The sequence below is a fragment of the Heliangelus exortis genome, chromosome Z, assembly GCF_036169615.1.
Source record: "Heliangelus exortis chromosome Z, bHelExo1.hap1, whole genome shotgun sequence".
In the NCBI taxonomy this organism is placed as follows: domain Eukaryota; kingdom Metazoa; phylum Chordata; class Aves; order Apodiformes; family Trochilidae; genus Heliangelus; species Heliangelus exortis.
The window spans coordinates 66,813,082-66,837,815 of NC_092454.1; the positions used below are offsets into that span (position 1 = coordinate 66,813,082).

Genomic DNA, 24,734 nt, shown 5'->3' on the forward strand with positions numbered 1-24,734 from the left:
TGAAGTCTATGAGAGTGTGCCTTGACTTATGTGACTTACAGACAGGCACTTACAAGTTGATATATGGACAGATAAGGTCTGCACAGAAATTTGCAAGGGCCTGGCCTTCATGTCTTTGTTCATAGTGTTCATAGTTTACTGAAATACTGCTTCACAACTATTTCACAAGGGTGGTTCAGGAGCTAAGCCACTTCCATAAGCACAGCCAACAAACACTGTTCACAGGTAAAAGACCTGGCAAGAGTCACAGCTGGTTACTGCACTGGGCTCACAAGCACTTCCAGAAAGATCTGTGCTTTTGGTACTTGCTTGCACAGAACATAATGCAAAAGTGTTTTAACCTACTGTTTCAGTGTCAAGGTGCAACTGAAATGCTAATAAATAATAACAATATGAAGGCTTCTGGAAATTAATTCCTTAATTTTTACAGACATGCACAACCCCCTCTGCAACGTTTGGAAAATGCTTTCAAGATTCAGTTACTTACATAAAGGGTGAAACAAGGTAATTGCCCCAAAAATCATTCTGAGTCAATGGGCAATAGATTATTATTGTAGACACTACATTTATTTAGCTGTTTTTACAAAGCTGATTTGGGGTACCTGTCCATCCCTAGAGCATGGACAATTCTTTCTCCATCACTGCTAAGACTTCTAATTACAGAGGATTTGTGGTGGAAAAGAAACAGTCAGGGAAAGGGGGAATGAAGTCATGAGCTTCATTCTGAAAAACATTTACAACTATCATGGTTCTTCACTTGATAGCTTTTCTGAATGCAGCATTTTTGTTGAGGTTTTCCTTACACAAGTGTAAATATGGCATGTCACAAGAAATTTAACACAAACGTAGTGTAGTCAATTGGCAAGCTAACAACAGACAACTCTACGTAGAGGTCTTGATCAAAATGACCAAGTGGTAATGGCTGTAAGAATACTAAGTAATTTTGTACTCTTTTTCTTATGTTATTCTAATTACAATCATGACACAGTATGTCTGTTGGCACAGACATTTTCTTAAAAGCCCCCAGGTATTATGCCATTTTGAAAATACCCACATGCAGTCTTCATTTAGTATAACTAAATCTGCATTGGGTCACACTTAGAATGAAAAATCTGAATAATTAAAAAAAGATAAAGTCCCCTTAATTATTTGGCACTCTCCTCAGAAGTACAAAGGGTATCTATCTCACCCTGGCACTTTGAAGATACATGGTGGAGTGTTATCAGAACAGAAAATGGGATGGTATAGCTATGATTTCTTCCCCTTCATAGCATATTTCTGCATGCTCCTCACTGTGATCATGAGGTTCCATGTTGACCACTGTCCACAATTTAAATATTGCAACATATTCCACTGATCCACAGATTTACTTTACCTCCAAGGAGAATAAAGTTTTGTTCTCATCTTCACCACAGCTTAAATCAGTACCTTTTTGCTACTACATTAGCAGACTGCTAAGACCTGATAGTTGTTCCTACTGTCTGCTTTGTGATGTATTTACAGTTGGTAAAAGGCAGCTGTTAAATATTCAGCATAGTCCCCTGGGGAAAATCAGAGTTCTCAGTCTGAATGGCAAAATACGTATATGGGTCCAGATTGTTGTATTTATTTTCAGCCACAGGTTGAATATTATTATTAGCATCTGAAATGCAGCTTACAGAGTTGCGTTAAAACCCCTGCCTCCGTGCTTTTGCTTTCTTCAGTCTATTCAGTGCTTCTGAAACTGTGATCCCCTGATCTCCAGGACTTGCTGGACAACACATCCATAAAAAGCAGCTGAGAGTCTGACTATCTTATTAACACCAGACAATTAGGTTTGCCATTTAGTGAAGTTAGTGTACCAAATATTTATTTATTCACAGCATGACAGAAGTTGAAAACTACTGCTTTAGTTCAACAACTACTGTAGCTTAAGCAGGAATTAACTCAGGGAAGTCCTGTTGTCTGTGTTATGGAGGAGGTCACACTATGCAACCACATTAGTCCCTTCTGGCCTTAAAACCTATGAATACGAAGCTTAAACACCCCTAGGGCCTGGTCACGTTTATTTTTTTATGATGCTCCTGCACTGTTGTTCTTTCTTGGGGGATTCACCCCCATTTTATCTTGCTCTGTGTAGCACAAAGCTTTGAAATTCTGCAATCACTACAGCATGCCAGCCCCAAAGGTCCAAATTCCTGACATAAATGCTTTTACAGCAACTCCCCTGGGCTGCTTTTACGGTCAGTATGGGGTCTAGCAGTGCAGCACTTGCTGAGTTTTACCAAAGCAAGAATGCCTTTGGTGCCTGCACAGATTCCATGGGCACTGCAAGAAACACTGGTTATTAATGTTTATTTAATATGCATAATTTCAGTTCATTTACTTCCAGCATCTCAATCTACTTTATAAAAACTACTATGCTTCACTATTCAGCCAATTAAATCAAAATATCTAGAAAATGTAGCTCTGAATTCTGTGAGCTCTGCTGATTCTACCAATTTCCTGTATCTCCTGGGTATTGATAATCAGCTTCTCTAATGTGCATTTTACTCCACTGAAGTCCTGTGCCTGGACTTGATCATCACACACCCCAAACTGTGTTAAACTTCAGTGGACAATTTCCACCACTGGAAACCTGCTTGTGAAAAAGCCATCTGCAAGACTGGTTGTTGATGTGTGCAAGGGAGTTTGCTGCCTCAGCAAGAACAATCCTGGTAACTGTACAAAGCTGGAAGGCAGCCACTTAATAATTTTGCATGCATCAACTCCACTACTGTTCTTGCAAGAACAGCTTTTCCATTAAAGTTTCAAAAGCATTACAGACTACTACCTACCCAAAATTACCAATAGTACCCACACACTTTTACTGCTATCAATGAAAGCTATACTGGGCAGCGTTACCAGAAAAAGATACAATGGTGTATGTAACAGGACAACACTGCTACTTTGAGAGCAAGCATCATTTTAATTTTAGCTATTTGAAAAATACAAGCATCAAATATTATTTATGTGGGTCATTTATAACAGTGAACAAATTACAGGACTTCCAGGTAGATTTCTGCATAAAAGTTTTTGAAGCGTCTTAGCACATATACTGACACACAATACCAGTGACTTGGAAACAAGCTTTTAAAAATAAACCTATGGTAACCTACTAGATGTGGTTTGGTTTGTTTGGGGTTTTTTTTTTCCCTTAAAAATGCAGCAGTTTGCAGTAAAAACACTGAAGAAAAAAAATGGCATTGATTTTAAAAGTGCTGTATGCTTATTACCTCATTGGAAGCTTTTTAGTGAATCAGTACAGTACAACCAAGGCAACACTGTAAGTTCAATCCATTATTTTACTCTTTGCTGACTCTGAAAATGTTAGAGATTTTTAAAAATGTACAAAAATACAGAATTGCTAGAGAAGCTCCTGTGAGAAAATAGTAATGGCCTTGGACACATGTGATTCAAGTCCTTCTCTCCAGACTAAGCACATTTTACAGGCTACCCCTCTCATATCACACCACAAGAAGATCCCAGAGGGGGACCATCCAGTGTCCTCCTGATCCTCTTTCTATATAGAAATACATATCACTAACTGAAGGATGATTCCTGCTTTTTGAACACCTGGAAGTGTTTGAAGAGTATTCTCAACAAATTCACACTACATATTTCTGTGTTAACCCGCTGTCATTTAAGTGAGCATTTTGTTACCCAAATGTTGTTATCATAGCTCCAGAAAACAGATATACAGCAAGGCCCCTACTGTGACCAGAGCACATACAGACCAACCTTTCAAAGATTTCCAGTGGCAAAGGCTGCACTGGGAGAGATCTGGCAACAGCATTGGGGTACTTGGGCTGAGGGCACTCAAAACAAGTGGGTAATTGTAAAGCTGAAATCTAACTCATAGTCCTTTCATGGAATATTGTCAAGAATTTTGCTACAAATGAATGAGATATAAAGTCTTAACTGAAATAATCTCTTCATTAATTTCTGTATTTGTAAATCAAAAGCATGAGAGTGCATATAATAATGACTGGAACTAGTGATACAGTTTCTAGTTTCAGTCAATTACATCTGAAGAGAGTACAAAATTAGTACAAAGCAGAGTTTTGCAGGGGACAGAGTCATGTCACTTGATCAATACAAAATAAGCTCATTAATTCCTAACTCAAAGATAATCACATATGTAGCAGTGTTATTTTTATGGAAGAAGTGACACATTCAAGCAGGGTCTTATTTTTGTACATGCAGAACCCCTACAGGTTAAACTCACATTTACTGCCAGCTATTTAAAAGTTGTAAGAACAAAATAGCTCTTCCTCTGAAACTACTTCTTAATCTAGCTGTTAGGAACTTAGACTAATGATTAAGATATTAACACAGTCTTACAGAGGTGACAAAATCAGCCATGCCATGCATAGATGTAACATCTTTATGACATTTACCCAAATTTACATTTGACTAGAATTGATCATTATAACTATAATAATTTGTCTTAACAGTATGGAAGATAATAACATGATCAATCAGATTATGAACTGGATATAAATAATCACATTCATTAATACACATTATTATGCAGTAGGGAATAAGTCTACTTGTGCTCCTTATTGATTATATTTTTCAATTTTCAATTAATACTAATTCTGTCAGCATAACCTCCAAAGGGTTGACAGGCAGAAAATGTAGAAAGATAACCAAAAGCTTTGTAACAGAGGCAAATAAAATATGTTTAGAGTGAAACATTCTAAAAATTCAAACATTTTATTGGATACTCACTTTGGAAATACTGTCCATGTCTCCTGAACCTTAAATTAAAATAGACAATTATTCAGTTAGTGTTGAGCTGAAGTTATTCTAAGTTATTCTCAGAATATTTTATCATAGGAAATATGTAGTGTAATAGCAGTATTTTAAAATAAAACCATCCATGTCATGTCCCTTCCCAATGTCTCTCTCAGTACAACTTCACAGTCAGTATTGAATAATGTTGATCCTCCCTCTTTGCACACAATGTGGTGCAAAAAGTGAGAAAAAACCCTGAAGTATACGTTTTTTATCTGCATGAGTTATTTGGGTGGCATCAGGACAACAGAGCACAACTCAAGAAATTGTATGTCCAGCCTCCCTGTCTCATTAAGTCATCGTAGGGTACAGGGAAGACAATCATTTTGGAGTAGATCCATCTACAGGAAATGTTGCTTCAGTTTGAGGAAAAAAAGGAAAATCATGGCTGTCTACTAAAAGCTGATATTCCTGATGGTGGAAAAGACCTCTATTATCACTAAGGTCATATGGCAGGGTTCTGTCCTTGGTTTTGCTACCAGAAGCAGAAGCCTGCTACTGAAATCAACTGAAATGACATCAAACTTCTGATGCATTGTAAATACTGATGATGAGAGTATGTGTCAGAAGAAAGCAGATGATCTGAGGATGACAATAACAGAAAAGAAATTAAATATAATGAATGTGAGACTAATGAAAAGAATTTTTTCTCATTCAGGTAAAGCCAAGAAAAAAGGAAATATAACTTGGGATATATGTATGCATTTTTTTTCCAGCAGCAACTCACAGTAAAGAATTCTGGTTGCCTTGTTTCAGGAGAGACATTCTAGAATGTACTGAATATGAAACTTGAAGATAAAAAATATCAAGAAAATGGAGTTGTGGGAGGAGACTGAAATAGCTTACTATACTTAGCCAGGTAAATCAAGGCTCAGAAGGAATACAATTTCTCTACATAAATATATCAGATACATAAATGTCACGAAGAGTCATTTTGTCATGGCCCAAGAGATAAACTTTGGTGGAAATCAGGAAAAGATTTCTTTCTAACCATCAGAACTAAGAACAAATACATAGCAGAAGGGTTCTGGTCAAAAAAGCTGGAGAAGTTCAGGACAGGCCTTGACTAATTTATCCATCAGTTTATGGTACAAAGCTGCCTACTGCAGCATGGAAATAAACGCAGCAGATCTCTCCCAACCCTCCTCTCCTAAAAGAAGTCAGGTTTCAGTTTAGATATGAAATTACCCTGCAAAGGATTCACCATTAATTAGACTAAGCATGTCATAATTTTCACTAGAGAAAATAATTAACCAAATGCTTGCTACATGTAAAATCCTTCCATAACTGTTACAATTCAATTTTGTCTTTTAGCAAAGAAAAAATTTTCAGCCTATGCAAAGTGACAGAAAGAGATGTGATTACCTTTTACACAGTTTTAATTAATTGAATGTAGCATGCATCATTATAAATTAAAGCAACAATTCATTTTAGGATTGTAATATTTAAGGAAAGGATGCAAAATCACAAGGTGTCCTTATGCAAAGTAATCTAGGAATTTCATGGACATGCTTTCCTACAAAATAATTCTACTAAAAGAGAGAGGCCTAATGCTGAGTTCTAATTGTTCAAAACATGCCTGCCAAATAAGGTTCAATGGCTTAGGTTTCAATCTCATTTTGTCAGAGCCTCATTTGAGTTTTTCCCTCCCTACCTGATACTTCTTGTCTCACAACCTCTAACTTTTGGGCTATGACTGATGGATCTCTACCCACCATGGCAGTATGGACTCAAGTCTTATGGAGTGTCTGTGCTGGGAGGGTGACAGAGCTTTTCTTTGGGAGAGGAGCAAGAACACTGTCATCCTGGGTTCTGCCCACCTGATCTGAACCCAGCTCACTCAGCTTTTTCCCCATAAGGGGAAAAAATGTTGCTGGTGCCCACTGCCCCTAAAGTTCTCTCTTGTTGCCTGCATGATCCACACCTCTGGTGCAGACAGAAGGGATGCACACAACAAAACAACCATATTCAGAGCTACTGTCTTGGTGTTAGGGTACAAGCAGAAATAAAACCAAAGGATTTATTTACCTTGTGGGTATGGAAGAGGAAAGTATAAACGCAATTTATTTAGCTGTGGCTTGATTCTTAAATCCCTTTCAAGTATCTATTGTCTCTCCAGCAAAGAGCAAAAGCAAAGAGTTTGCTAGGATAGACTGGAGATAAAGCAGTGTGTGCTCTGCAGCATTGTGCAAGGTTTCTGCCCAGAGCTGAACAGTGCACATTTCCTACTGCCTCATGTGCCCTGACAAGAATTCATGATGTTTTGGGTGCATAAAAATTGGCACTTTTCTGAAGCTGCTAATAGGGACAGAGTAACAGTACTCATACTTGAAAGACATATGGCTAATTATAGGATAAATGAGTTTATAAAATGTTGGGATAAAAAAAATTGAACAATTGAACATACACACCAATAATAAAGAGTAACTCACTTGCAGCTAATTGGTACGAATGTTCCCAAAATTTTCAAAGAAAGATATTGAAAGATTTTGAAAGGAAGAGAGATAAACAAAAATGGTTCTTAAATCTTCACCTCTATACTATGGTGATGGTTCATTGTTTTTATCAACTGGATTAAAACTATACCCTCCAAATAAAATAAAATAAAATAAAATAAAATAAAATAAAATAAAAATAAACTAAAATAAAACTAAAATAAAAATAAAATAAAATAAAATAAAATACAGAATTTTTCTTCCAGAAGTGCATTATGGATGCCATCTTAATACTTATCATTGATGTATATGTATTCTTCAGTTTTTGAAAGATTTTACATACAGTCTTCCACACAACTCAGACAACCACTCATAGAAACATCACAATGTTCATAATATTTACTATCATTACCTAATGATCCATTCATATGGTGTGAATCCATTCCACCCAGTCCACTCATGGGTCCATCTGATCCTGGCCCCATCGGAAACTAAAAAAGGATCAGACATTAAAAACTGGTATTACTGTACAATTTTTGTAGATAATCAAATGTAAATAAAATTAAATTAAATAATAAAATTAAATATAAAAATACTGCTTAAGAAAAAATAATAATAATGACAAAAAATAATTAAAATGCAGAGTCCCAGCTCAAAATATGACAAGTCTAGAGAAAGCCCTTCATATGAAAACTGCAGAAACATCATGGCATTTGTTCACTTTTTCCAGTGCTACCTTCAGTTATTTTTGGAGATCACTTCCATAGACTGGAGTACAACTTAGGAGTATTTTATTAATTACTTCCAGCACTTAGTATATAACTTCCAAATCTTCCAGTGCTCTACTCCCACTGAAGTTATAGGGAATTTTACAATTCTTTTCAATGGATAAGTGATAAACTAACAGCTTCCAAACCCCACTCTACCCATGGTGACAGTCCGACTACTGCACATTATCTTTTCTGCATGTGCAGTTTCTGTCCAGTTTCTTAAATTAATTCTTAAAATACTTGAAGGCATTAACATTGAAGAAATATTTCTAAGATTCACTGCATAAGAAATTAGCAATATCCAAATATGTTTTTTTAAGTTGTACTTACAAGCCAAAATATGGCTCAGAAATTAAATGGTTGTATTCAGACAAATACAATTAGGCTGAAAACATAAAGAAAGATCAGAGAAAAAACAGGTTCTACCTAAGAATACAGATTTTTATTGGTTGTAGAAGTGCTTAAATTGAGGCTAAAAGAGTCACCAGCTAACTATTCCATTAAGCAAATACTTAAATGTTAACAACAGGTTTCATTCTTAACTTCTCATTTAGATAAACAGGAATTTTTGTTTCTACTTAGAAAATTTAGAATACCTTCTTATAGGTATTAATTTGATATTTTTTTTTTACAGAATGGCACAGCAACATAGCACTGGGTCAATTTCAGCAATTTCCCCCTCCTTTTCAAGGGGAATATATTTTTTATAACAAACTAATGCTAGTGGCAGCTCCTAGGATGATGTCTTATCACACAGAAGTCTACTGCACTCCAGTGAGACAAACAAAGTTGTCCTCAAGATCCACATGCACAAGCTTCTCAGGCATTTGCCATGCAGAAAAATATACCCCAATCATTATTTAGCATGTATGGGCATGATTGTTTTGGGGAACATTAAGATGTACATGGTGGGAAGTCATCCATAAAAATGGAAAATTTAGTATTAATGATATGTGACAAAAATGTAGTGCTTGGATTAAAAAACATCAAATAAGCAAGAAACTACATAATTCAAAGAAGGATATAACTAGATTCATATTTACATTAGGTCTGTTGGGTCCAGGTGGTACTGCATTCATTAAAGTGTACATGTTGTCTCCAGAGTTGGTAGAATCTGTAATAAGAGATTACTTTTACGTATACACCTTTTGATGAAAACTACTCACCTAATACATTTCCTGTAATTACGTTCCTATTATTTCTCTGCATGAATCACTGATAAACAGTGGAAATAACATGGAAGATTTTGTTCACTTTCTATGTATTGTGACCACACAACAAAGCTATGAAAAGCAATAATTATAATGGTCCCTAAGTGTCTACTTCTAGTTTTATGCATGACTCTTGAAAGATTTATAAATCAAAAAGCATCAGTAACTCTTTCATTCCATACACCCCTTTTTCCTGGAGTTCCAACTTACTGTACTCATCTTCAATATGATATATAAAACAGGAGTTTCTTCCTTATTAATACTTCCTGTAATTTGTTTTCCATCTGTAATAAATGCTAAACAACTTCTTATTAAACAGGCTGCAAGTTAGTATAGTGAATGAAAAATTTGTATTCTCATTCATGTCAGTTTTTTATTCTGGATACATCTGATTATTCAGTGGAACATGTTCAAAGGTCCTTGTCTCAGGACAGCTTTAATTGTTTATCTTTATGATACAGTGTGGTGCAGTGCTGCAAAGCAGCCCAGATTCCAAAACCAACAAAACTACACTGGCACAGGATGGGGCTTAAGGCACCATGGCCTTGCCAGATGTTGTCACAGCTTTGCTGCACCTCAGAACTCTTTCTGCAATCTGCACATCATCTTTCAGGTGGAGAACCTCCAGAGTTGAAATGCAAGATTTAATTAATGAGAGACGTAAAAGGCAACCCAAATTACACTTCTGACTGAACTGAAGAACATAATGCACATGAAGAACAAAATGAATATTAGTAGGTAGAAATTATTCATTCTGATCTCCAGTTTATCCCCACTGCTAACACACATGAAGTCTTAACACTGTCCATCAATATTTGTAAGATACACAAGGCAAAAAAATGCAGCAGATAAATAGGTATTGGGCACAAAGCTTTCCCAAAGGAACTTGACAGGACATAGGACACGCCATGAAAAAGTTTACTGAAAGGAGAATGACCTAAGTCTGAATACATGCCTAAGGGCACAGCATGATTTAAAAAATTACTGTCCGTTCTGGAATATCAGTACTCCTATAGCATCTGGAAAAAGAATTCTCCAAAAGACCATTCCACCTTGTTGAACCAGAGTTTTTTGATTAACAATACATGCAAAAACCACTGCTCAGCTGTAATTCTTTTTCCAAGACAAGGTGACAGGGGCCTTCTGAGTCAGAGAAAGCCAAGACCAGACTGAAATGTGTTGGAATTGTGGACAGATCTCCCACAAGAATGTGCCTGTATATACAGTTAAAATCAAGGTCTTTGTCTATTCGTGAATCTTTCTGAGACAGTTTTCTAAGCATTAGCTAACCGTGGTGAGGAAATAATTTGATTATATGCAGAGCACTGTGTACCACATCAACATTCAAGTATGCTATGTAAAGAATAGGGGGCAACAAAAAGCTTGTAACCTTAAGTTACCAAAGTAGAAGTAACACATAAAAAAATATTTTTCATGTTTGATGAGGTAGGCAATGAGTTCTTCAGGGACCAGATGCTTTTGCAACACATATCACTGGTTCTTCCCATGTTCTGATGGCACATGTGAGCTACTTGGGTCACATTGGGCTACTTGGGTCATGGGAACTCTCAGAGCTGGTTTGTTTCAGAGGCATGTAAATACTTTTTCAAAACTATGAGGTGTCCATTTTAAGCATTTTCAAACTTTGAAAAACAGCATTGAAACATCTTTGAGTCTCTAACTGAAAATGGTAACAACTGTAAGCAGAAGCTTTATTTGAGCTGCACACAGATGTCCTGCAATGTGCCAAAACTGCAGTGCTGACTATTTTTAAAATTGCAAGCTGTCCATAAGTTGTTTTATGTTAGAAGAGACTCTAGATTTTAAATGCCAGCTTGCACTAATTATCTTTTTCACTAATGATATGAGCAAGGAAGCCCCATGCTTTATCCCAGATTTCATTTTTGAAAGCCCTGGAATTGTATTCAATGAAGATATTGGTGCAAATTGTTTTCAGTCAGGAAACATCCCTACCCACTTGTGCTGCAGACAAGAGCAAGAGTATGTGGAACTTTAAGACTGAGGATGCTACCATCATTGAGGTGAATGGGTCCCTCTTAACTGGTTAAAGTGAGTTACAATGGCAGATTTTGGCCAAAAGGAGTAGTTATTAGATACTGGGTTACACAGGACGTATTAGTTTCATTTTAGCAGATAATCATCACAATTTTCAGGATGTTCATGGTGAGGACAGCATCCTCTATATCCTGCAGTTCAGCCTTAATACCAGTTATCATTGCAAAACATCCATGGAAGGAAATACATCTATTTGGCCATCTTCAGGCAAGTTACAAAACAAACCATGTTACTTGAGGAAACAGGGGGCCAGCTGAAGTTGTGGGAACAGATCACTGGTAGGAGGACATGATGATGGTTTCTTTGGAGACTTCCTCCTCCACTGCAGCTCAGAGAAGAGCAACCTGTCCAGTTTGACCCTGCTGTCAGTCAGACAACATAACCATGGGATGCAACACATGGCTCAAGAGGTCCACCCCAGAGGATCCTAAAAAGGAAGCTACACCAGATTCAGAAATCTCCTCATTTCCAAAATGGTGGAACTGACCTGAAGAACATTAGCAAAATCAAATACAGACTGGGTTTTCTGGAAGTGTGTTAAAAATTATGAGAGAAATGCCTGAACTGTTACAATGATACAATTCTTAGTGTCTGTGCAGCAGGTAGAGGGTGAAAGCACAGGAAGAAAACTGGTAAAGTATAAAAACAATAATACATCATCATCCAATTCTTTAAGAGACTCAAAGTCTGAGAAGTAATCTCTGCATTTCCTAGAACCCATTACAATTCTTTTTTATTTCTGAGTATGTTTCAATACCTGCAGGACTAGGCATGATCGGTGTTCCTGGTGGCCCTCCACCTCCTGGAGGACCCTGGGGAGAGCAGAACATGTCAGTTAGCATGGAATGGAAAACCATGCCACAGTAAAAACCAAACACAGTACAAATTAAAAAAAAAAAAAAAAAAAAAAAAATTGTTTGAGTATGTCATAAGTTACTCAGGTGAAAACATGCACATTTCCTGATAAGGTAGCAAAGAAGACTAAGTAGTTGGTCAGTAAGCTCTGGCAGAGACCCAAGAATATCCAGTATTCAATAGCTCTGTGCCATGCTTTGAATCAGACAAGAGAAATTCTTGGATTGGGGCCTAAGGCAATTATATTTATTTCCCTCAACCTACTTTTGTTACCATGTTTGTTTCCAGCTGGCATTTCTGTTTTGTTGTACTGTGTACACTGCCAGTGGTTGAGTAAACAATGTTTGCTAAGCACAAAACAAGGGGGTATCCTACAGGGACAGAAAAGACTGATCACCTTAAGAAAGCTTTCTTTCGTAGGTAGACATGGCACCTTGATGTGACAGTAATTTTGATTCTGTCTGTACAACATGCTACAACTTTTAAAAACAACATCTGTATTCCCAACTTCTACTTTAATTAATGACAAATGGATTTAAAAGTCTTCATAGTGCTGGGTACAATTGTGCCACTTGCCTAGACTATTAAATCAAAGACAACTCAATAAAACACTCTACCAAGGAACATAAATTTTTGTACTTTCAGGCATTTCTGTGCTGCGACTCTGTTTATGACTAAAAAAATGTACACAAACAGCTCTATCTGTTAAACAAGCTTTTTATGGTTCTTTAAAAATTTCCCCAATAATTTCATTCTAAATATGCAATTTTTAAATTAAACATAAATTCTTGCTTCCTTTGTTCGCAGATACATTAATATTTTTAAGTAACATGAAAAACTACCAGCTTCCAGTTTGGTAAAAATGTCTGTGTCAATAAAAGTCAATAAATATTGACATTTTGTAACAAAAAATACCCCGACTGCTAACAACAGATTATTATTTTCATTGCCATATGACCCTCATTATATTTTTATCTTTAATTATATTTTTATATATCAGATAACACAGTTTCAGAGAGGAAATAGCCCTGACAATAAAGGTTTTGTTGTTCCTGTCTGCTTGCAAGGACATTGCTGAGTTTAGCTATAATTCACTGAGGCTGATGGAAATTTTGGAAGGCAGCGCAGTGATGGTTGTGATTTAAAACAATAGGCACCATTTCTCAATGGCTGAGTTAAATTAACATTTCTTACAAAACAGCAAAAATATACTAGCAAAAATTCCAAACAATCAGCAACGTATTAGCTTACTGATTAATACCACTTCTCTTGCAGGTTTGTACAAGTAAAAAATGTGCAGGGTGAAGCATCTTTGTCTGCCAGCCAGTGATCAACTCACAGTTAATTGTAGATGAAACAGAAATCTTTTCCACAGTAGGAGAAGCAGCACAGCCCTTCATCAGTCAACATAAACACAGCTCCATGCCCTTAGATGTAACCCCACCCACTAGGTTCTTTATTTTGTGGTTCCCCTGGCCTGTGAACTAGGCAAGGTCACTGGGCACCTTTTACAGACCCTGCTAGAACAAAGGGTTGCTCTGCCATGAAACCTGCAGATAAACTTATAAAAATCAAGGCACAGTCATGCTACATACTGCCAGCAGCAGCATAGCCTTTGTACCCTCCCAAATTACAATTAAACCAGAAATGAATGTGTGAGGATGGGGCTTGCCAAAACCCTCTGAAAGGTCTATTCAGCCCAAAGCAATGAGTTTTCCCATCACTGCTGCAGAGCTACAGACAACTCAAAAGGACCTTTGGATCACATATATGGCCCCCAGGCATCACAGGCTATGACTCTTTATCCTTTCAGTTGTGCACTAAGCTCAGCTCACTAGCTTGATTTAGGTTTATACTCATTTTTCATCATCACATTAAGAGGTGTAAAACCCTTAACTGGTCACTTACTAGGAAAACTACTTATCTTCACTACAAACTGTTGCACCTAATTTTAAATTTATATTTACTCTCATTATTTTTACATTTTCATCTCCTAGAAAGCCTCTTAGTATCAACTATTTTCACTCGGAGTACTTATTTTATATATTACATATATATTACATATGTATATATTACATGATGTAAGTTGTGTATATATTATGTAATGGAATTATTTCTCAAAAACTGTCCAATAAATTAACCAGATTAAGATCCCAGAGTGTGTAGTTGCAGATTAAAAAATCCATTGGCTAAGAAGCTTAAGTGCCTCACTAAGAGCCTGGCTCTTTAAATGCTTCAATCAACTTCAGTTGTTGTGGACCAAGTGGGTCACTCATCCAAGAAACTCCAGTGGCACACCTGAAGGAGAGTTAACCTTCAACAGAAGAGTGAGGACAAAGAATTGGGCATCCAACCTTCCCACCAGCACAGCTGGAGTTCACAGACAGAGCAAATCTGCTCAGAGGCTCAGGCATTTTCTCTAATACTTCAGCCTTGTAGCTCATTCTTGCATCTTTGCACACCTTCTGATTTCCCTTCAGTGGTACCAATGTGATGCAACACTCCAGCATCAGTCTCATCATTGTCTCCTCTTTACTCTTATTCCTCCTCTAAATACACTGAAATATGGTGATGCCTCCCTCTGTCCAAGTTATTTATCCTGTCTGACCTTTGGTTTGATGTAAATATATCACCAGTGTTTGCTACTACAACTTGCATTTTATTTAGGTTTGTTTCTTTAAAATAATTTTCTATGGTATCTTCTTTCCTAGTTTCTCAAGACCTGATGAAACAAAAACCAAAAACCAACAAAACTATGAAGTCAAATAATTTAAAGAAGTCTTCAAAATCTGCAATAATAACCTATCACTAATGTCTAAGGCAAAACCAATAAAATCCTCTTCCCAACAAAAAGAAATTTATGTAGTTGTGCATTCAAAGAAGTGGTCTGGAGATGAGCAGATTTGGACTGCTTCCACTAAACATGTGGCAAAATGAGCTCAACAGTTATGGATGCTTATGAGAACTGTAACCTTTTTCACAGATAATGGTTTAAATAAAGGACAAACCAAATTGCCTTTGTCTAAACAAAACAAGCTTATCCTTGAGCTCATCCTTCAGCTTTAGCTCTGCAGGATCATCTCTCCTATGAAGACTCAAAGTAAGATAAATTTATAAGCAGCACAAACAGATGAAAACCCACTGGTATACTGCCTGTATGGTGAAGGACCTGCTCCACATTCTGAAATATCTCCACATTTTATTCTCTTTAAAAACAATGCCTACAGTTGTCTAATCTTAAGGTGACAAAACATTCAATTACAAATTACTAAAACCTGACTAAAATCTTACTGAAATATTCCTTGTTACCCTGTGACACCAGTAATACGTGTGTGATAAAACCAGATGAGACAATGTGCCTTATAGGAGGACATCAGAAGTACAAATAACCCAAGCACAACAGTAAGAACAGCAATAAAGGGCCTAAAAGGATAAACAAAGTTGTTCTCTGAGGATAGAGACAAAACCCAGCAGTATATACTTCAACAAAAACATATTGTTGATAGGTAAAGTATATTTGTTAAAATTCCAGAGAGAGGGTTAGCACTTTCTGTTCTTTTCAATGACAGCTCAATGCTGAGACTATTATGAAGTTTTAATAATTTCATACAGAGGTACACACTAACAAATAAACAAAGATACCAACTAATCCATAATAAATTATGAAAATGTCTGTGAAATGAAGACCTGACCTAACAGATTATGGAGAACAAGAAGAATTTTCAAATCTTCAGAAGGTAATTACAAGAATAAAATTTTTACTTAAAATGTTAACTATAAAGACCCATTTGTATATCTTTTGGAAGATAAAAGCTTGAATTAATTCTTCAAATGCTTGCTTTCTGATGAAGTTCAGGAATTCATACACAATACTCTGTTTCCAGAAAATCTGGTCCTATTTTTGAGGACAATATATTGTATTGGTTATATAAATGGTTGCTGAAATAAAACAGTACTCTGGGCAATTTTGACCAGACTGATAATGATTCTAGTAATCAACATCAACATATGCAACATAGATGGCAGAAAAAAAGCACTGAGTACAGATCAGATGTTCCATTCTCAACAAATACACAAGGGCTCTCCTTAACATCTGGACAGCTATTTCTTTGCCTATATAAAGTGTAAAATCTATTCTAATAAGGAAACACACAAAAGCAAGTGTACTTACTACATAGTTCCCAGGAGATGCTGAAGAATAAGGTATCTGTAATGTCAACAGAAACAAAACCAGTAATTTCTTCTGGATGCAGTCCATACATACATTTATGTACAGCTGTAGGTTAACACTTATTTAATTTATTTCAAAAACACAGTTAATGATTATGGAAAATGCTACTGTTGTCAAAACAAACACCTCTTCTTTTCAACAACTTGTCATTGTAAGTATGTTCAAGTCAAAAAATAGCAATATAGACACAAACCAAATTTAATACCAAATTTTTCAAGTAAAATATTTACATTTAAATTTACCGTGCCCTGAAATTAATCTGAATAATATAATTCACACATTTAAATGTCTGTAGGCCGAGGTCTGATATCTGCTCTCCATTGTTCCATAGTAAGTCAGGTATGCACTTTTAACAGCCAGCATCACTTTTTAAAGATAAAGGTTACAAGATCTAGTACCAGTCCTGTTCTTCCAAATCCTAGAAGTGTTTTCTTGTGTGGGACCCACAATAAATTCTTTAAAGATCTGCAGACTTTAGTAAAAGATTAAGCTATAAGATGATTAAGGTAATATGCTTTATAAAGTTTATAAACTGAAGTAGAACTTACTTGTATTTAAGCCAATAGGACTTCAGAGTCACACCAAGCATGGATTGAATTTGTGTGTTATTATGCTTAATCTTGATTAAAATCTTGGCCATACAAGGAAGAGCAACCCTCTTATCTCTTTTGCCCCAGAAGATACTAATTTAATTTCTTTGCATTTTTCTTTTTTTTTTATATTTAATAAAAAAAAAGGTCAGTATTCTATTTTCACTTTAAATTCAATTGTGTTTGTTACAGAGGGTATTCTAAAGAAACCAGCCTGCCTGTGAATCATCTGGTTTTCTTCTTTATGGTAGCTTTTGCAGTCATTATCTCTAAAGGAGCACAGACCAAAGCTATTACAGGAGGATGGGGTAAAAATTAAGCAACTGTACTGACAAAATATAAAATTATCTCACAGCATAAACATCTTACACAATTTCAGACAACTTGATTTCTTAGGGGACTTTTCAGTTAATATAACTGAATGAGAATATTTCAACTATCAGTTGAAAAATATATTAGCATCCATTTTAGTTGAGTATATGCAAAAAGAACCTGAGGAAGAGTTTCAGGTCTTTTTTTTCTCTCAATTTTCACTACTATAATTAAAAAATGAAAATTAATACAGAAATAGGCAAATACATTAAGCCAAACTCCAAGCAAGTGCTGAAAAAGGACACATTTTTATACTAATGCTGCATGATCACTTAATGAAAATATTTACCTTTGTTTTCTGAATAAATACCAGACACTGTTCATTCAGGAAGTCTCACCGACCTCCTCCTTCCTTCAAGCTGCTATCAGACTAGCTTTTTTTGTAGGTTTTGCCAATTCAATAAAGTGCACTGCTTTTACACAAAAAGCACAGAAAATTGTCTAATGTCTCCCAAGCAATTATTCTGTGATTGCACATTGCCTAGTTCAGAATAGCAAATATGCTTTGGTTATGTAAATTATGTGAGGTCACATTAAGCTGCATCTTAGCAAGCTGTGATTTCTGTAGAGATTGCTGGCCAGACAGTGTTGACCTAACTCATCTTACTATAAAGGAAGCTAAAAAGTATATTAAATACACTCCAGAATAATCTTTGTGTTATTGAAGTGCTGTGTAACTCCTGTCAAGATGCAGAGGTCTTGTGTGATGAGCAGTACAGCTGGAGATCTGCAGGTCAATGAGCTCTCTGTGGAGGAGCTCCCATCTCACCTTCAGATGTGCTTCTCATGGTACCTGCTCTGAATTAGAGTTATGGGGTAAAATATAAAGCATGCAGGGTTCTATTTGTTGAATGAATTCTCCCTGGTGTATTGATGATAAGTATGTCCGTAAATATACGATGGTGTCTAATATATTTCAAATATTTACTTACAGAGTTGGCATTGGTCGGGTTTGGCCAAGGTCTACCACCCCCAGGGCCCCTGTAAGAGAAGATGTAATAGGAGACAAAGAACATTTCTGACCTGCTATACAAAAGCAAATCAAAATAATCTGTTTCCAGAGTAAGAAATGAGACAGTTTTTGGTGTTTTTTCCAAATCCAAGCGTGTTTATAAACCACAACCAAGTTATAATGCTACGGCAAAATTCTCATTCTTGGACTACCATTATATTTTAATCCATTTATGAGCTGATTAAAGAAAATTCATTTGATATTACAACCCTACCACCCACATTTAAGACACTTTGGTTTCTGACTCAATCTGGTGCCCCTGTAGTCTTCAGGTCAGGGTGGCACCAGAAATGCTTACCCAGCAGCCACACAGCCAGAAGCTACAGCCCAGATAGCACTCTTTTGCTTCCCAAACATTTTCAAATTTAACAAGTGCCAGACATCCTCCTTTTATATTTTCAATGGAACAATTTGAAAGAAAATTTGTTTTTCTTGAAGTGTTTTCCTTCTTTTCATGGAAAATTTAATTCTGTGTTACATAGATGCAACATTTAATGTAGCACAGGAATTTTTGCTGAGTGAAAAACAAGTTCTCAAGTTCTCATGAGGAGTGTTTTTCCTTGTACCTTCTTGGCTTCTTGAAAAATATTTGGAGAAAGTATTACACATTCCACATAAGTCTACTTACAGTACAGGCAAAGGCAGAAAGGTACTAAAATAAAAGCATAATTTCAGTCACAGAAGCAGTACTTTTCCTGACACAACTAAGTACCTTCCTGAAGAGGTGAGGATACATGCATTTACTGAACATGGATCTAGAATACTTCAAGTACAGTAAGGCTTCACTAGGTAAAGTGAAGCTAGTTCCTTACAAATGTTTTGGGAAAACCTATTTATTAAAACAACAAGCCATGGAAAATATATTGCTATAATCTGTACCCGGTAATAATAATAATAATTATATAAAATAATAAATATTAAATGAATACTTGATTATGAATAATATCTAGTTTAAGAAAAAATGAAAAACTGCCATTTAACACATACACTTAAAACATATGTTTAGATACATATCTAAAAACATTTTGCTACTTGACTAAAGCCAATTTATCTCCACAGAAACATGAAATTTATCATACAGCAGGCAAACGGGAAATTTCAAACTTTTCAGACATTCTGGTGAGAATGGTGCACGTGTGATTACACAGCACCTCCTCAGGAGGAGGAACCAGAATGTTTCAGAGGCAGGAAACTGCCTGATAAAGGCAACTCCCAAAGGTATCAGGGGGGGTATTAAAAGCAGAAGGGCACGAGGAAAGGAGAAAGTGAAAACCACCCAGACCAACCATGTTTTTCTCACAACTCTTGCTGTTATTTTAAGTTTCTCACTCTTAGATGAGCTCAGGAAAATAGTTTGCTATTTAGGCTTCATTTTGTAACAGTCCTAAGAGAACTAAGCCATATGGGAGGTAAGATCTCTGTGTTTACAGTCATAACATCTCAATAACCATAATTATTCCTAGGAGCATTAAGAACTTCTAGTTATTTATAAAAAAAGATGAAATCACTTTTTTGAAGGCCCTGACAACTGAGAGGCAGAGCAGCTGATAAAACCTTCTCATTTAAAATGGCATTTTGGCCTCATTAGCTTTAGCAAAGCAACATTAGCCACCACAGCTTACCACACATGGGAAAGTGATTTAAATATAGGGAAGAAAGCAGCCTTTAGTAATGAGATAAGGAAGGTTTTTTAGCTATTTTAAAGTCTTGCAAAAATAAAACCTACTAAGTAGATACGTTACCCGATGGATTTAACAGTGAATCTTATTTTTTAAAATTACATTCTTGGTGAAAATATAAAGAAATTCACTCAAACTGAAAAAAATCACTCAACTGAAAAAAATCGAGTAAAATTGGATTTATTTCTCCTGACATTATTTTTGGAAGGTTGGAAAACAGAATGCAGGTGAGGGTCTTTTCTGCCTTATTCACTAGGATGGAGGGGAGGCAAAGCAAAGAAAGCAACTCACACTACTCATGCTCCTTAGGTCAAATATTCAGTAATTTCTCCTCTGCTGATGATGACATGATGAAATATTAGGTGTTCTTTTAGTCTTTTTCATCTTTTTTCTGTGTATCATAGTTCATTTATTGGATTCTCTTTCTCAAAAAAATCTGAGAAATTTTTCTAATATTTCTAATACTGTTTTCACCCCAAAACCCTACACTTGTTTATATGACATTAAGTGGCACAAATATATCTAGCAAAAAGCATCAAATGGAAAATAGCTGTGACAACACATCGGCTTACTCTGAACTGCAGAGATATTACCTTTTAACCAAAAAACTGCTGGAATGACCAAATTTACTGGAAGCTTAGGTATAGACACAGAAAACACTGCCACAGATTCTGTTGGAAAGCCATATGGTTTCTGTGGAGCCAAACGTTAGCTTGTCAAAAAGGTATGGAAAAAAAAAAGCTACCTGCAATTTATTTTTTTTTATGCAACGCAAGCAGGCTTTTTTCCCCTTTATTAAATGTTTATTTTGGAAGCATCAACAAAGTCATAAAACATTATTATGAATGTACCAATTCCAACATGGAGGTACTGATGAAGTATTTAGAGCTATGACTAATTACAGCTGTATTTTATCCATAAAGTCAGTTCCATAGTGTTGATCCTAGTAGTTGAAAAAATAAAGTCCAGAATTTCAGTTTCCCAAAGGGTAATCATAATTGATCAGGAAATTAAACATCTAGACACAGCTTTGTGAATTGAAGTTAGAAACAAAATCACATTTTCTTTCTTTTCAGGCATGATTGAGATATTCTTAGCACTTGAGACAGCACTGCAGGTCATTAAAAAAGTGCTAGTGAAATGTTGCACTGCTCCCTGAAATTTGCCATTTTGTTCCAAAGAAGGCATTTTACCACCAGGGAAGAAAAATCTTACTAAAAATGGCTGCAAGCTTCAACTTAAAACCTTACATTTATAAGAAAGTTATTCTGCAGAAGAACATAGGATGTGTGTCAGCTGTTTCAAAAAGTAACCTGATAGGCATCAGTTATAATGGAGCAAGCAGATATTTTACTGGTCCTATATCTGTGCAGCAAATGTTCCAGGACTGGAATACTTTCCACAAGCACCCAAGCTGGTTGTTGCAATTTTTTACAATAAGCAATACTTTTTAATCCAGAAAAATGTAAAATTATATTTGGCATATATTATAATCTTAACCAAAAGAGCTTCCTTCCTCTTGTGCTTTCCAAGAAGAAATGCTGAATTTTAAATCTTTTTTTTTTCTTTTCTTCTCTTTTTTTTTTCTTCTGTAAAACACATATTTTTATATTCTAACACTGCCAAGAATCCAAAAACATTGAATAGGACACCAGAAGATTTTCATGTACAAAAAAGATTTGTCTACATGAAGAATGGATGTTACTGTAAAGCAAGAGCCTTGTGTGTAGCTACCTTATTTACTAGAAACAGAAGTACACTAATCATTTACACTGTTATTTCTTAGCATTATGCTTTATATAAGTTATAAGGCATAACACAAACAACACAATTAATAAAGCTGAGTCCAGCTATTGCCTCTGTCTGTAGTTTATCCTTGGATGCACTCTGACTGATCCTGAATGCTGGAATTGACCAGACAATAAGTCTAATATATTGTAAGGACAACTTTAACAGCAGTAACTTTACAGTAAGAAAAAAACCTGATGCCCTGGAAATACAATTTAAAAAACCCAGGCCTTAAACCACATTAACACCTTTTTTTTGCCTATTTTTCACTTCATTTGGAAGAGAAAAAAAAAAACCAACACTCAGTTTGGAGGTAAAAAATTTATACTCATGTAGTCAAGCATGAAATAATGGAGCTGTCTGTGGTTCAGCATCTAACACAAGCCATGGTTTGCCACAGCACAGTATTCCAGCACCAACACATTGTACTCTCTTACACTGTGAAAATGAATTGTAATAAGCAAAGGGACAGTATGAAGTGTTCAAAACCAAGAAAGAATATTCTGTTACCCCTTTGACCTGAGATGGAGTAAAGATGAGTTTGTAAGAAAGGCAAAGAAATGCAATACATGCCTGGTGAGGCATTGAGGCAGCAATGGTGCCTACTTCATAATTACCACTTCACATCTTGTCCTTCTAAGGTCATATACAGTATCAAAGATAATTAATTTCCCAAGTAAAGAATGCCAATTCAGTGTTCCCTTCAAGAGGACATAAAAGTTCAAAGAAAAATGAACTTTCTACAATCACTGAATTAAAAGAACAGGATATATGTGAGTTTACTGGCTCAACAAAAGAAGAAATGTTAAGTGCTGCAATACGAAAATGTTAGTATTTCAACCCATTTCTTTCTGGCAGACCAGGAATTCTTTTTGCCATCCAGAAGCCTGTTTTCTTCTTTTTCCTGTGTAAACTCTCCTTTGTGTGAATAAGGAGCCTCAAAATATCTTACCTACCCTCAATTTTACCTCTACAGCATTTCTTTAGAAAGTCAATCTTTTTTTTCTTGTAATTCAGTTTCCTCCGGAGGACAATCTCTGCAGAGCTTAGAGTACACTCACACTGAATTCCAAATATCTACATCAATTTTACTTAAAAGAAGAAAGTACTGCCCTTGGGAGGGTTCCTACAATTGCCTTCAGTCCAATATATGATGTCTATTATAGAGTAACACCCAACTTCAGATTTTATTATATTTGCTTTGAGAACTCAAGGTTGTCTGGATAACCACAGGAATTAAGGATATGATGGATTAGATATTTTATGTAACAGTATTATCTATCTCAATACCTCTTCTACTTTTTTAGGTTGGCAGCTCTTCACTTGTAATGAAAATTACAAGCTCTTACATTTCCTATAAAAATAAGACTAAAAATGGGTATCTATGATACAGTGAAAACAAGTATATATTAATCTTCACTGTGTTTTCTGGGTTCATCTGCTGAAAACTCATTCTTGAAGGACAAAGGCATAAAAGGAATGAAAAATAACATGTTTTCTGCTTTGGGTTGTAAAATCATTCTAGTGCCTTGATAGCTGGACCAACGTGATGCCTTGTTTCACCACCCTGGGGTCTGCAAAATGCTGGTTATGAAAAACTGTATTAAATTCAGTAGAGGCCGGGCCATAATACAACAATGACTGGATAATTTCTGGTCTCTGGTGTGCCAAAGGCAACTATAGCTATCACTTAAAACCTGTGAATTCTGAAAAGTGAAATCTAAGTAACACATGGAACACATTCTTTTTCCAGGCTTAATGATCATGTAAGAAAGCAACTCCAACCAAGCAATTTACCTGAAGTGCAGAAAATTTTTCATGTTGGGCCCCTTGCTATGCTAAAATGCTCCATTTAAATCTAGCTTACTCTAGATGCAGCAATTTTACACCTGAAATTTTTCTACACACTTAGAAAGGGGGGTTGTCTACAGCTATAAGAGAAAATACACTAAATAAATGTCTGGAATAAATCGGTATAGCTTAACCAAACTCAAGTCTGTATTATTTTACCAAACGATGATCCAGTCCCAGAAGTACACAGGAACACTGAAAACCTTAGACTCATACTTCTAATACCCTCCTATCTGTTTAAAGTGCAAATAAATGTAATTATAGAAATAAAAACAGAAACAGAGAAAATCATCCACATTTCTTTTTTAAAGTGTGTCTTTTTTTATGACAATGGTGTTATTTTCCTCAAAGTACTGATTTACAGATAAGAACCATAATTGTACCATTCTTAAAAAAACCTATTTATTCAGTAAAAAACACAAGTATAAATAATTTCATTTTTTTAAAAATGCATACAAGAAAATAGCAGTAACCTTCCTGACAAACTATTTCCAGTATTTGAACTTTGAACTGTGAAAGAAAACGAGTATTTCTAGAAAACTGTAGGGATACTACAGGCACCTGTAAGAGATGCATACAGAAGGAAACTGCTGTGGGTTCACTTTTTAAAATTTCAGTTATTAGTCATCAAAGCATGTTACTTATCAAAGCATGTTCCCTTTCTCTTATGTATCCCAAATGTTACTTCTACAATGAAATAATGATTTTTCTAAATATTATAAGATTTTATTATTGTGCTTACATGTTCATTCCAGGCATCCCCGGGCCACCTAAAGCATTCAGTGGGGGTCTCATTGCACCTCCATAGTTCTGCAATGATAACCAAGGGTCAGACTACCACAAAACAAAAAAACAAAACCAAAGAGGAGGGGGAAAGAAAGGACAGCAGGTTAATGATATCCCTACACAACTGCTGACTGGATAGGCCAATGTAATTCAATCTTTCAGGAGTTTCCATTGTTCACGTAAAAAAATAATATTGTTAGCCTCAAGAAGAGAGAATTACAAACAACAGAAATAGTCTAGGAGTAGTTAAAATGTCAATT

The 24,734-nt window shown here is 35.8% G+C and overlaps 1 protein-coding gene across 5 annotated transcripts in view; it reads right to left on the minus strand.

The window, feature by feature from the left end:
- Positions 1–24,734, minus strand: part of SSBP2 (single stranded DNA binding protein 2) — a 189,617-nt gene that overhangs the window by 15,701 nt on the left and 149,182 nt on the right. For 3 of the 5 annotated variants that reach the window (XM_071731479.1, XM_071731477.1, XM_071731475.1), the window contains 7 exons: positions 24,431–24,522; positions 18,291–18,339; positions 16,337–16,372; positions 12,068–12,122; positions 9,067–9,137; positions 7,666–7,744; positions 4,753–4,781 (listed from right to left, as the gene is read on the minus strand). In XM_071731479.1, coding sequence (XP_071587580.1) covers positions 4,753–4,781; positions 7,666–7,744; positions 9,067–9,137; positions 12,068–12,122; positions 16,337–16,372; positions 18,291–18,339; positions 24,431–24,522 — 411 coding nt within the window. The remainder of the gene's footprint in view (positions 1–4,752; positions 4,782–7,665; positions 7,745–9,066; positions 9,138–12,067; positions 12,123–16,336; positions 16,373–18,290; positions 18,340–24,430; positions 24,523–24,734) is intronic. The other 2 variants (XM_071731478.1, XM_071731476.1) reach the window with 1 other exon arrangement.